Source organism: Pyxicephalus adspersus, chromosome 12, assembly GCF_032062135.1.
Source record: "Pyxicephalus adspersus chromosome 12, UCB_Pads_2.0, whole genome shotgun sequence".
Taxonomy (NCBI): Eukaryota; Metazoa; Chordata; class Amphibia; order Anura; family Pyxicephalidae; genus Pyxicephalus; species Pyxicephalus adspersus.
Genome location: NC_092869.1, coordinates 43,437,157 through 43,451,635, shown reverse-complemented (window position 1 = coordinate 43,451,635; position 14,479 = coordinate 43,437,157). Strand labels below are relative to the sequence as shown.

Below are 14,479 nucleotides of genomic sequence, written 5' to 3'. Positions count from 1 at the left end.
GAAAGCAAAGACCTTAAGGACAAGGAAAGCAAAGACCTTAAGGACAAAGAAAGCAAAGAAGCACAGATAGAACTGAGCAAAAAGCTTAAAGATTTTGGACTCAACCCAAAAAAATGGCTGATTTACTTCCAAAAAATTCTAGGTGTTGAACACATACAGGCCTTGCAGTATATGGGTACTCAGGAATACGAAAAGATTGAGGAGTACACAGAACATGTTTGGGAAAAAGAAGCACTTAAGAAAATTTTGAATGTAGAAGATCCACAAACAGCCCAAAATAAAAAAAAAGATGAACAGAAAGCAAAAAGGAAAGAAAATCAAGACAAAGCCAAGACTGGACTCAAAGAAGTAAAGGAAATGATGAAAGAAGCCCAAACTAAGACTGATAGTATTGCTATGTCAAATGCTAAAAGCATGAAGGACAAAGACAAACCTATGAAATCCTCCAAAGCACTGGAAGATATAATTGAAAAGTTGCACAAGGAGCTGACCCCAACTGGAGGATCACCTCTCAATGCTGCAACGTTATCAGATAGGGATGTTTTATACCAAGCATCAGGTGGCCGTGCTTTAGAAGGAATTTACATGACAAAAAGTCAAGATGATGTTCTGATGAAACGGGAAAAACTTATTGATGTTCCAAGTGGCATTGCTCTTGCTGGTCCTCTGCAACAGCCTGAGTTTAGGCAAAAAGACTTCTCATCCTTTGATGAAGAATTCACGTTCAAGGAATCGATGGAAAAGTTGGGTTATAGTATTACTGTAGCAGCTAGTGGTGGCTTTTGGGGAATTCAAGCTGGGGCCAGTTTTGGCTACAACTCAAGCAGAAAGTCAAAAGAAACGAAACAGTGTCACATAGAACATGCATATATCTGTACAACAAAATACTGCTACATTCCACTGGCCTCTTTCTACATTCCATATGAGAAGCTCTATCTCTCATCAGCTGCCCTGGAAGAACTAAAATCAATAGAGGATCTTTTGGAATATTGTGACGAGGTGGACAAACCTTCTACAAAGGAACGATACAAAACGTTCTTCATCCGTTTCGGTTCTCATGCTAATCAAGGACCACTTCATTTTGGTGGAATATACTGGTGGAACGCTTCATCCCGGGGGTTTAAGCAAGAGATGCTGGAAAAAGTTAAGAAGGAGACCACAAAGGCTGTAAATGCTTCAGTGAATGTAAGTTATCGTGGCCTTTTGTCTGGTGGTGTTGATTTCACAAATACAGAATCAAGCAAATCTTCTACCAAAAATGAAACAAAAAAAATTGAGAAGAATATTGAACTACATGTAACAAAGACAGGAGGACCACCGACACTGGATTCCATAAATGAATGGAAATCCGGACTGCAAGCCAACAACAACACTTGGAGTGTAATCGATCGTGGTATTCATCTCATTCCAGTTTGGGATCTAATACTTTCTAACCACAAGGAAGATTTTAAAAATGTTTATCAAGTGGCAAAAGATTTAAAAGCCATCTATGAATCTTCAACTGGTCTGCACCACAGTTTGCCAATTGGTGAAAATGTTTCTACTGCCGTGCATGAAGTCAATTTATTTTTTGGACAACTAAAGTCTTGGCAAGTTCATCCAACACAGCCACAGTTACACAAGTTGATTGATTTTAGACAGAATCTTAATGAAAAGACTGGGAACTTCAATGTTTGGTTAAATGTGTGTCTTCCTCATGAAGAATTAAGAGCTTTCTTAGGAAGAGTTCTAGAATTTTACAAGCAAACCCCTAGAGAAGATGAATCTGTAATCCGTTGTATGTTGAAGTGTCTTCTTCAAAACATTGCGTGTTCAAATAACAGCGCGGATTCGTACGCACCGATAATTAATTGGATTCACCAGTCTAAGAAAGAACAACATCTTCTTGATGTTTCTGATTTTTCAGCTTTCATTGAACTGATGTCCTATGCAAAAGACAATCTGCAACTCAACTCAACTGATGAAGAGGAGGAGGACAAAGCAAAAGCTAAACTTACAGTTAATATTAACACTTATCTTCAATCCTTTTTAGCAACATTGAAATGCATGGAACAAAAAGAAGAAGAGCTTCTGGTTGCTTGTGCTGCAAGTTGTGTTGGATATTCACTGCAAAATCGTTGTTTCCAACAAAGTCTTGGATGGCAAGAGGTCAACTTCTTAGTTGAAAAGATACAGTATTTATTCAAGGAATACAATAAACTCCGAGACATTAAAGCATACAGAAGGCAGGCTTTTATATTGGCTTCAGGACTCACACTGGACGACAAAGGCTTTAGACCCAGATCTGTTGAACAAAAAAAAAAATTCTTCCATTTAATGCTGGAGAGGTTAGGAAGTACCCTGGAACCAGAAATTTTGACCGTTCTGGAAAACCATAGTGAACTTGATTTTGAATCTTTAATTCCAGACTTGAACCGTTTATGTTTGGGATATTTTGAAGCCATTGCCAATGAAAATACAAAAAGCCAAGTGAACAAAATTAAATTGGCACTTGAGGGAACCACCCAAGATGTTGTATCAGCACCTGAACCTTTAGGCCAACCAGCCATTTCCAGTGTAGAGACTACTGATCAAAATGTGTATAGTGTCATAGAAAGATTGGGCCTTGAGAAATATTATCCTAAAGGTTTGAACAGAAGAAACTTTCATGTAGTTCACAGATCCATGCAAAGTTTTCCAAAGAGGGAGAATGAGCTTCCACGACAGTTTATGCAGATGCTGATGAGTTTAGATTATCGCTTCAGGTACCTGGTTTGCAAGAACGTTGATATTGTCAGCAATGCTGAAAACATAAAGGACCCTGAAAGTGAGATTAGCACATTTGACGTTGATGAGCTCTTCGATTTCTGTATGAAAGAAGAGAAACACAATGTTCAAACCGAGGAAAAGGTGATACACCCCATGGATCTAATGTTGGCGGTCTATCATTGTGCAGATGACATGATGAGGCAGTATATTTTTACCAAGTTGTCCATGTGCCAGTTTGCACTGCCATTTATAGTGCCAAGACCTTATGATTCCATGATAGAGATACCTCTGTGGGCTTTCAGACAAGTCTTTAAGAGTGTTTTAGACACAGATGTATCCGAAGTTGTGAAACACAAAGAAAAGCTGGTCTGTAAAAGTAAATTTCCAGTCGTCTGTTTCACCCGGTTTGGAACATCTCTACTTTCAAAATCCCAGATTTTGAACAATCTCCTGAGTAAACACAAACATGACATATTCTTCCACAGAAACTGTGAGGGCAGTGTGAAAAATCGCGTTTTGGTGGAAGGACTCGCTGAGATCTTCTGGTTTTGCCCGAGCGGGAAGGACACGGACCAGTTTCACAACTGTACAGCTTTTATTAATCTTCATGGAGATGCATGCAAATATCCCAAGCAAGCTAAACTGTTACAAGAGATTTCCTCAATAAATGTAATTCTTTTCTCAAAAACTGAACAAAAAGGACCAAGTAGTGAATTGTTACAAAAACTAAAAGAGAAACCACTGATAATTCTCTCACCAGACAAGGAGGCTTCCTTGAATGTGCACACAGAAAGCAAAAGCAAACAGGTGATAATTGGCCTTAAAAACCAAAATGAAGCAAAAGTATTGAAGGAACTAACAGAATCTCTTCACCGTTTGTTGGCTCTGCATTCTACGCCTTACAGTCTGGAATTTTGTGCTAAAATTGGTCGCGACCATGAATTCCTAGTGGATGAAGACAGCAAGGAGTGTAAAGAGGGCAAATCCCGCGCTCGAACAATTATGTCACTTCTAAAACAAAAACAACTCCTGAAGGAAGATTTGTTACCACTTTCAGGTCAGCTCTGGCATTCCTGGTGCCAAAAAGACAAGGAACTGACCCGACTCCAGGACAAGGTGAACCGAAGCATTGAACAACACTGTAGCGAAATTGAAACAGAGAAGAAGTTAATCAGGAAGAAACAGATAGAAAAAGCAAGTCACAATGAATTTATGAAAGTCTTTATCCCTCAGTTGAAATCTCTTTCAAAAACAACCAAATTGTTCTTCTTGCAGTGGTTAAAAATCTCCATTGATAACTTGTCCTATGACCGTGTGATGGAGCTTCGAGATGAATACAACACACTATGGAGTCAACTTCAGTCAGAACAAATGGAGGCCAAAGATTTGATGGGTACAATACAAAAAGACCTGGAGTCTCTTTCAGATCGGATGAATGCCTGTATGTTTGGTCTTGAGCATATCCTTAGAGAAGTTGGACAGACGTACGAAGCTCTCTATGATTTGCAACATACGGAAGAATGCTTTTATGAGCTGCCCAAAATTGCTGCAGACATGATGGTTTCTGGATACCCTATTGAGCTGATGGATGGCGATGCTTGCTATGTGCCCTTGAAATGGATAAAAGCTGTCTTAGAAGAATTAAATAAAATCATAGGAGATAAGAAATTGTTTGTTCTATCAGTACTTGGAGTTCAAAGTTCAGGTAAATCAACTCTCCTCAACACCATGTTTGGTCTCCAGTTTGCCGTCAGCGCGGGGAGATGTACCCGAGGAGCTTTCATGCAACTTATCGAACTTGAGGATGAGCTCAGAAATGAATTGGAAGTTGATTACATATTGGTTATTGATACTGAAGGCCTGAGAGCCATGGAACTATCCAGCAAAGTAACTTTAAATCATGACAATGAACTGGCTACGTTTGTTATAGGCGTGGGCAACATGACGTTGATCAACGTCTTTGGGGAAAATCCTGCTGAAATCAAAGATATTCTCCAGATTGCTGTCCAGGCATTTCTTAGAATGAAACAAGTAAAGCTCTCCTCAAGTTGCCTCTTTGTTCACCAAAATGTTGGAGACTTAACCGCTAAGGATAAAAATATGGAAGGACGACGCAACCTTCAGATGGAACTGGACAAAATGACCGCTCTTGCAGCTGAACAGGAACAGTGTGATATTCATCGATTCAGCGACGTCATCAGATTTGATGCAAAGACACACATTTATTACTTTGCTCACTTGTGGGAAGGAAACCCTCCAATGGCTCCTCCAAACCCGCACTACAGCGAGGATGCTCAAAAAGTCAAAGATATCATACTGAGCAAACAAAAAGACCATCACAACATTCTGAACATCTCCAAACTCATTGTCCGTATAGAGGACCTTTGGTCAGCTTTGAGAAATGAGAACTTTGTGTTTAGTTTTAAAAACACTTTGGAGATTTCTGCCTATGGTAAGGTGGAAAGCAAATACAGGGATCTAACATGGCAGTTGAGACGCAGTTTTCTGGAATTCCAGACAAGACTGAACAACAAGATTAGGAAGGGTGAGACCAACTCTGTCAACCAAAATATGGTGGAGCAAGAGATGACAAAAACATTTGATTCCATTAAAGAAGAGTTTGAAATCTTTTTCAATGAAGATAAAGACAAAGAGATATTGATCCAGTGGAAAGCCAGTACTGAAAATAGATTAAGGTGTCTGCATACGGAACTTGTCGAGGAAACCAAAAGGCAAGCAATGGAGCACATCAGACTGAAAAAGAGTCAGAAACAAGTGCAGCAGAGGCAGACCAGTTACGATGAGGAATTGTTTAGGAAAAGCAAACAGATGGCACTTGATATTAAAGATACCGGCCTGGATGAATCTCAACTAAGCAACCACTTCAACATTCTATGGCAAGCATGGGTTGCTGAAATAAATGCTACAGCCCCACAAACAGAAAACCCCAACATCAGATGTGACGCAGAAGATGTTCTTTTGGGGTATTTCAGGTGCGATGGTAGCCTAATTAGCAAGCTGAACATGTTCAGTGAATGGACGTCATTCTGCATTGACTTATCAAATCATCTTGCAGGTAAAAAACAATGGATAAGACGCCACAAACCAGATGAAAATGATAGGAAACAGATCAGGCTAGTATTCAAAAACCTTGTTGAAGACATTTCAGATTACCTGGAAAAAAAAGAAAAAGAGAGAGTTGATTATAATAATGGATACTTTCATGAGATTTTTAATATAGTATCTGAGTCGGTTACCATAATCAATTCTGAACCATCAAGGAAATATACACTGACCGAACTTTTCAAGTTTGAGGTGTCCTTGCACCTCTTTAAAATGGCAGTGGACACTTTTGAACGCATGCATGCGGCTTTTCAGAAAGCCAATAATCCCATCGTGGATCTAGAGAACAGACGTGAAGTGTTTTTCAATTGTTTCAGAATTTCTTGCCAAGGAGCCGCCTCCATCAAAACATTTTCTGACTTCCTGTGTTCGAAGATTGTGGAAGCTTTGCTTCCGGGTTTATGTGACAGAACAGCTCTGGCCATTGTGGATGAGATGACGTGTAATTTTCCAGCCTTCAGCGGCAATCGTTCCAAACTAGAAAACTTCATTTTGATAGACTTGGCCGAGCAGGAAAACTTTGAAAAATACAGGGAATATCTTCACTTCCCAAAAAGGTACTATAAAAGCTATATCGAGAAATGTGTCAATGAATACTGCCTGGGCAATAATTCAAAAAGAATGAAGAATTTCTTGCAGATCAGCCTTGATTATTTCCACAAAAAAGTTCTTCAGAGCATCACTGAATCCACCAAATTAAAGCATCAAATCAGCAATGTGTCCGCCTGGCTGGATGTGTTCTATGAGAGAATTGAGGATCTTGTGACTTTTTCCAGAGCAGACCTGAAGAGTATCGAGCACCAGGAGATTCAGGATATCCAGTTCTTTCAGGAAGTTATGTTTACGGCCTGGGATGCCACCATTGAGAAATTTCAGAAAAACTTAGCAACAATCAATTTTGAGTCTTTTGAGAGGAAACCCCATGAAATACTTATTGATCAGCTCTGTGGCTGCTGGGAGCAGTGCCCATTCTGCAGTGCAATATGCACCAACACAATCCCTGGCCATGATGGGGATCACTCAGTGCCTTTCCACCGTTCCCAGGCAATTAATGGCATGCCATGGGAGTATTCAGATGAGTTTGTCACAGATATATGCTCAAACCTCGTTAATTCTAATTCCACTCTGGTTGTAGATGCAAGAACCCAAATTCCATACAAACATTACAGAAAGCTTGGCCCTAATTATGCCAATTGGAGCATCACCGCAGACACGTTTTCTCAACCGTACTGGAAGTGGTTTGTGTGCAAATTCCGTAAAAACCTGGAAGATGACTATGGATTGAAGTTTGAACACAGAGGAGAAATTCCACCCCAGTGGGAAAGTATCACTAAAGAAGAAGTGATTGCCAGCTTAAGAAAACTGTAAAGAGTATTCTAAATGTAGCCAAGTTGATGAATCCCTCCCCACCTCCCCCTTTTTGCAGCCCACCTACTTATATACAGCACTTTCTCTATACTACACCTTTCTCCTGCTCCAGGAATCTTGCATAGTGTAGCACAAATAATGGCCCCACATGCACAACATAGCTCCCTTGTAGCCAGGGCATAGTCATGGTAGCCACAAGCAAAATGACTGCTCTTGCAGCTGAACAGGAACAGTTTGATATTCATCGATTCAGCAATGTCATCAGATTTGATGTAACAACACACATTTATTACTTTGCTCACTTGTGGGAAGGAAACCCTCCAATGGCTCCTCCAAACCCGTACTACAGCGAGGATGCAACATGGTAGCCACAAGCACTTCAGAAACAGAGTACAGCTCTCAGATTGGAAATGTTGAGATTGCAGCTTACATCTACATCCATCGGAGAAATTCTGTGAGGAAAAGATCACAGGAATGATGAAGAAGATGAATACATATCAGATGAGCTGCACTTTAGGGACAATATGTACTGAGGGGACAGATGTACTTTTAGCAGAATTACAGAACATCCACCAAAAGCCAAATTGTATTCAATCCTAAAATGATGCAACTAATGAAACTTGTTCTGAAATGCTATCCAGAGGACTAAATAGGACTTACTATGTTTATCCATGGCAGAGTTCCTCCCGAGCATTGAAGATTTAGTTTTTAAATGTTTCTGCCCCAAAATGGACCAAATCTTCCATACAAGACCAAATTCCTAATTTTTAATAATATTCTGTATCCCTTTTTTCTAATAATTACCCTTAACTGCCTTAGCAATGCTTGAATTATGTGCCCCCATAAAAATCCTATACATTCCATGACACGGGGCGACCCGTCTTATAAACCTTATAATGGGGGCAAGAGCACCTGGAATCCTCATCATTCCCAAATATGAAGAAATGAGACCAAATATTGTGTTCCTGATCTTCGTATATATGCATGCAATCAGTATTAATAAAGCAATGCTGCAGATTATATCATAAACTTGTGTCTTCATTCTTTAGGTTTATTATGACCTCAGTAAACCTGTCTGAATATCGGCACATTGAGACTAAAATGTGAAAGCCGATAAATTATGAAAAAAAAGCTGCATGGAGGCTACTACATCAGTGTTTGTCAACCAGGGGTTTGCTACTGATTCCTTGAGCAATTTGCACCTCTCAGATCAGTTTAGGTGACACCAGGGTTCTCCCCAGGCCCTTTTAGCTGGGTGCACCACCCAGCAGTTTTCAGCACCCACCTGGCTGTTTTTGGGTGGTTACTAAAGGTTTTTGGTCACAATACAGGGGCTGCCACCCACCTACAATTTCTTTCCACCCGGCTTAAAAAAAATTCTGGGTTGAGCACTGTGACACTTATTATCTTTTTGGCTATCTGTAATGGTGACATTCTTCCCAATGACCAGCAATGTAGGAGGAATTCTTCCCACTGACCACCACACCAATATACTGTGAGCTGTGGATATATTAATTATAGAAGGGGTTCCCTGAAGACCCGAAAGTTAATGAAATGTTAGGGTGAAATTTTAGGGTCCAATGTTAAAAGGTCCAGAAACACTGTCGTAGAGATTGGCCATAGAAGGCGGCTTCTTGGTGTGTTTGGAGATTTTTGATTTGGTTGTCTCTGGCATAGGGGAATCCACTGCATGCAAATTATTAGTGTGAATAACTTTCACCACACTGGAGGCTGCAATTTGCTGCACCAATATAGTTTGTTGGGTACATTGGTGACCATTGTGCTTTCTAAATCACTCACCTGAAATAAGTATGCAAATTTGGTGCTCTGACCCGGTTACCTGCACGCCTACCTGTTCCAGGTAAGCCACCCTAATCAGAGAATCAGAATTACAGCCGGGTCATTTTCAGGAGGTCAGTAATAGTGGCTCCGACAGATCTATCATGGTTATAATCCTTTAAACAGTGATGGTAACTTTTATGGATGATGGACGTCTTAATGTCACTTTAAAAGTAATTTATTTTATTCACAGCTTTTAATAAATGAATTCTAGGTGATTTTGTCATCAGGGTTCTTGTATGAGCATGACGTGACAACATTCTGTCTCCTGTTTGTGCTTTTACAATATCACCCTGTAACACAGAGACTTAAAGTGGTTCACACACATTGCACAAGTTGCTGTGAAAGGTCATTTAAAAAAAGAACCAGATGAAATGAGTGTTTTTGGCAAAATGAAATATTGTAATAAATGATAAGTCTCATTTAACAGTACAAAATATTTTCATCAAGTGGACCACCATAAACTTGTGGTCTTTGCAATTTAGGCCCAAGGGAGCACTATATAGAAGTCATCTAGTATTGTATAAATGCATGCAGCAATGTATCAGACTTGTAGAAAAGTCATTGTTTCGTGTAGACCGTTGTACCCGACGCGTTTCACCCTATAAGCTTCTTCAGGGGTATCGGTGTATCCGTGAAATGTTACACAAGCAGTTAATAAAATCTATATTTGCAAACACACACATGCATAATATTCCTGTAACAATAAACAAGCAATATAATTAAATATTATACACAGAGAAATTGTATATGGTATCATAATACATGATAAAATCTTTCGAATCTATAAACTGAAACTTATGATCTAAATAAACATTCAAATACAAATACCATTGTCTATGAAGTTGTGAAAGGTCAACTAAAGATAAAAAAAATACATTTTTTTTTGTTTTCTAAATTAAATGACAGCTGATTTTCATACAATGACTTTTGGGACAGAAGGGTTCATGGTATTAACTATGGGGAAATTGCAGCCTCAAGTCAAATATGTATTAGATATTTGGAATATCCCCCGCCTGAACAACCTCATGTGGGAAATCATAAGTTGCGTGGTTTGGAACAAGTGCAACTAACTAGTGCAGATATTTTAAAAGAAGTGAAAGAAGAACTGAATTTTTAGTATAGATAATGTTGGCCATATGAATGACAATTTCCAGCATTGTCAGCCACTTTGAACCAACTATTGATTGTAAATTTAGATGGGTTCATGTACTTAAGCCCTTTACCACCTCCTAGATTGTAAGCTCTTTGGGGCAGGGTCCTCTCCTCCTCCTGTGTCACTGTCTGTATCTGTCTGTCATTTGCAACCCCTATTTATTGTACAGCGCTGCATAATATGGTGGTGCTATATAAATCCTGTTTAATAATGATATAAATCCTGTTTATTAAAATATTAATAATAAAAACAATAATAATAATAATTAATATTAATAATGTGACTCCTCTCAGTACTATGTGTTTGGAGTTATCCTGCGCTGTCTGCAGTGCCGTAAACTTTACCCATCGCTGCACTTGTGGTCTGATGCATTTCCGCAAACCTACCACTAGATGGCGACACGGTAAAAAAGAAGTTGCTGCAGAAGTTGCAAAGTTTATTTTGCATTCTGTATGATTTTTACTTTCAGGATTGCAACACAATGCAGCCACAAAGACTCCTCACACAGAGGATAGAAACAGACACTCTAAACTGGTAAGTATTTCTCGTTTTTTGTGGTGCTAGTGTGCAGAGCTGTGCTGTAAAGCAGTCATCATAATACTCATATTCATCCCTATAATCATTATCTTCTTTACTATGATCCTCATCTTTGTTTCCTGCAGTCACTGGGACTCATTGTACTGGTTTCTATATTGCTGCATTGCTGCTGGGGGTCTGCACATCATACAGCCACTACATTACCACTATAATATTTCTTGTAATTTATTTATTTCTTGTTATTTCGGTGTCACTTGTAATAATAAATGAAGGGACCCACAGAGCTGTGAATAATGAATTTGCATCTTTCCTTTTCTGTATAAGATGACCCCATCAGACATTGGGTGATATTTTTGTGACATTTTGGGGCTGCGGTGACTCTCCAGAGACCAGAATCTCTTCTTTATTGACTTCATTGGTGTTTGGATTTGGGACATTTAGAATTCAGAAATGTTGGATGAGATCTGAGGAATATTCTAAGAGCACTCAGACTTTTATGACCCCCAGCCCTTGGATATCACCCCTCACCACCACCATGACCTCCATAGGGTAGCATATACCATGTTCCTGTGCGCAGTAGTTTTATGATGTTTTATGGATGGATGTTATAATTGTGGTCAGTTGGGGACTTTGTATGATGAATTTCACATCCTGATAGCAGAAGAGGAAACTTTACACAAACTTCCCTCGCTATAGTCCGACACAGCCAAGCAAGAGTTAATTTTGTGCAGATGTTAGACAGCGACCAATCAGAAGGCAGCCTGGGAAAATGGGTGGGGCTTACATTTTCCCATCTTACTGAGAAGCCAGCTGTCCCTGGATCTGCAGTTCTGAAGATCTTCTGAGCTTCTTCCACCTTGTGATCACTGACTGCCATGTGATCACTGATTCCTCTGCACCCCCTGATCACTGGATCCCCAGCACCCCCTGATCAGTGGATCCCCTGTATTCCCTTATTACTGGATCCCCTGCACCCCCTGATCACTGGATCCCCTGCACCCCCTGATTTGCTGGATCCCCTGCACCTCCTGATCACTGGATCCCTTGGGGATCCCTTATTACTGGATCCCCTGCACCCCTGTTTATTGGATCCCCTGCACCCCCTGATCACTGGATACCCTGCACCCCCTAATCACTGGATCCCCTGCATTCCTTTATTACTGGATCCCCATGCACCCCTGATTACTGGATCCTCTGCACTCCCTTATTACCAGATCCTCTTCACCCCCTCATCACTGTACCCTTAAACCCCACCTCACAGTATCCCTTAACCGCCTCGTCACTGGATCCTCTGCACCCCCTCATTACTGGATCCCCTGCACCCCATGATCTTTATATCCTCTGCACCCCCTGACCTCTGCATCTACTGCACCCTAAAATCACTAGATCCCCTGTACAACCCAGTCGCTATATCTGCTGCACCCTTTTTTCTCTCCTGAACCCCCTGGTTCCTAGATTTTCTACCCTTGGTCAATAAATCCCCTGCACCCCCTGCTCTTTATCTTTTCTATACTCCTAACTTCTATCACACCTCTACCCCCTGATCCCCCTTTCCTTTGCACCCCCAAAAATCCTCTCCTCTGCACCACCCTGATCCCCCATTCCTCTACACCGTCCAATCCACCTCTGCTCTGCACCCCCTGATCCCCCTCTCCTGCACCCTTCATCTCTCTGCAGCCCCCTCTGCAGTCAGTACTGTGAGGAGCACCAGAGCAGGTAGGTGACACTGTATATGAAGTACCTACATATGTATCGGATATCATTGTGCAGGGTGTTGTGTAATAAAGGATTGTTGCTGTGAAACCTCTAGAGCCTGCAGAATAACAATACAGGTTAACCCTCTGAGTTCTGAATTTGCTGCATTCCAAAATATTTTTAATATAATTCAGAGATCTCTGATCTGTAGGATCTGTGGGCTGCCAGTATGACCACTGAGGGCTTCTTCCTGATGGGGGCGCTACATCCAGGTGTAGTATTATCTACACAGGTGCCGGGCTTCTTGGGAGGTTTTAAGTTTAAATTGGAGCATTTGGACCCTCAATCTTCATCTCCTCACCCAACTGACCCCAACCATGGATGGAGGGGGGAAGAGCTGCAGTCTCCGCCAATACTTTCTGCAGAACATTATTATTGTGCCCACCTGACAGACAATGAACAATGAGAGAGGGGGGTTAACTATGGAGGATTAGAAAGACTTCCAATGGATGCTGTGAGAACTTTTATAGCAGCTCTCCCCCTGACAATACCTTCATCTGCTTTCTCTCCAGAAGGACGGCACCATCATGTTTTTTCAGGCATCATCTGGGGTCACCATCTACTTCCTGCACTGGGATGCAGCCTATAAATCCCGGTGCTCTCTGCTTGTTCTAACTACTCCCTATCTCTATGTGTGCTACAGGACACCTTATTCTGTGTTACGTAGAGTGGGAGGTGTTCTGTAGTCCTGTACTAAGCTGACAACGCTACTTCTTCATAGATACAGTACAGTAAGTGACCGTTGTCAACCTAAAGCAGGAAATGTGTTACAGGCAGGATCACCAGGTGAAAACACTGGAAAATGAATGCACCCCACAGTCGAGTTCCTGACCATCTCCAAAATGATGCCCATATCGCACAGCCAATCATATTTCATCTAGTGAGAGTTCCCATTGGTTTGGGTGTGTAAATGCGGGGTGCAGTCTTGCAGCAGGTAGTGGGTGTGTCTCTGCATAGATCTGGGTGTCACCTGTATATATCTTTCCCTGTGGTCACACATAATATGATTGGTATATTGCACTCCCTGCATGTGGGAGACGCATTTACCACTCAGCTCAGATGCTAAAATTAGATTGTGAGCTGCTAGGACTTTGAACTGTTGTCTGTTTATAGGAAGTGGAAGGCGAGGAGGTGAGAATCGCAGGCCTGGCTCCTGATAATTCAAGCCTCCTGTGCACTACAAGCCCCAGCCAGCCCAGATTACCAACTGTGCACCAGGTGAGTCCTCATTTTACTAAGGTGGGGATGGAAAAGTTTTCTGGGATTTCTGAAGGTGTAACACAGATGAGGTTCATGTAAAATCCAACATGTTATAAAACTTTCTCCTGCAGAGGTCTGTAACCATATATGTACCTGGGGGGCAGACAGGTCAGCTCATTACATACTCAGGCTCGGCTTCCTCCTTTGCAGCACGGCACAGTGGTTGTGCTTTACTGCCCCTTCTCACAATGTAATTTGATGAGTCGTCCGACACACTGAGAATAAAAGAGTGCTGAAGAGAGCATGAAAGAGAGCAGGTTCTCTGATTGGTTGTCTGCACCAACTGTTCTTTGTAACTGACCAATACTGCGGTTTTCTTGGTTTATTGTAGAAGCATGAGGGTTGTAGCCTGGACCCCTGCACATCCACCGGGCCCTAGACTCCTGAGGACCAAACCTTTTATGTTCTTCATCTTAATGTATTTGTGATTTGTTCTATATATTAATTACTTCTCATGTACATCGTAGACAGTGGCCACCTCATGTGTCGTGTCTACTACTGGAGGTCCTTATGCAATGTGTCTGCTGCTGGAGGGCCTAATAGTCCATGTATTGTAACTACTGCTGGATGACCACGTGGTCCATGTAATGTGTCTACTGCTGGAGTTCTTCATACCCCATGTTATGTGTCTACTGTTAGAGGTCCTCATTGTCTGTGTAACAAGTCTACTGATGGAGGTCCTCATGGTCCATG

The 14,479-nt window shown here is 41.2% G+C and overlaps 3 protein-coding genes across 7 annotated transcripts in view; all 3 read left to right on the top strand.

The window, feature by feature from the left end:
* Positions 1 to 6: 6 nt before the first annotated feature.
* On the top strand, positions 7 to 7,239 carry LOC140342010 (interferon-induced very large GTPase 1-like). The gene has a single exon (XM_072428000.1). It carries the CDS (start codon positions 172 to 174, stop codon positions 7,237 to 7,239), a length of 7,068 nt encoding a protein of 2,355 aa, XP_072284101.1. The 5' UTR covers positions 7 to 171.
* Positions 7,240 to 7,423: 184 nt separating this feature from the next.
* Positions 7,424 to 7,597, top strand: LOC140342011 (interferon-induced very large GTPase 1-like; the record flags this gene model as incomplete). The annotated part of the gene is given in 1 exon segment (XM_072428001.1): positions 7,424 to 7,597. A coding segment is annotated over 1 exon segment (173 nt), but the record flags the coding sequence as incomplete, so codon positions are not given.
* Positions 7,598 to 10,682: 3,085 nt separating this feature from the next.
* Positions 10,683 to 14,479, top strand: part of STON2 (stonin 2) — a 37,458-nt gene continuing 33,661 nt past the window's right edge. The window contains exons 1-2 of one of the 5 annotated variants that reach the window (XM_072428509.1): positions 10,752 to 10,768; positions 13,640 to 13,744. The gene's annotated coding sequence lies outside the window, so the exon portion shown is untranslated. Of the gene's footprint in view, positions 10,769 to 11,494; positions 12,488 to 13,639; positions 13,745 to 14,479 lie in introns of those variants that run through there. The other 4 variants (XM_072428513.1, XM_072428508.1, XM_072428511.1 and 1 more) reach the window with 4 other exon arrangements.

Excerpts from the sequence above, each read along its gene's own strand:
- LOC140342010 (XM_072428000.1), top strand. The coding sequence starts at position 172 with ATGGGTACTCAGGAATACGAAAAGATTGAGGAGTACACAGAACATGTT.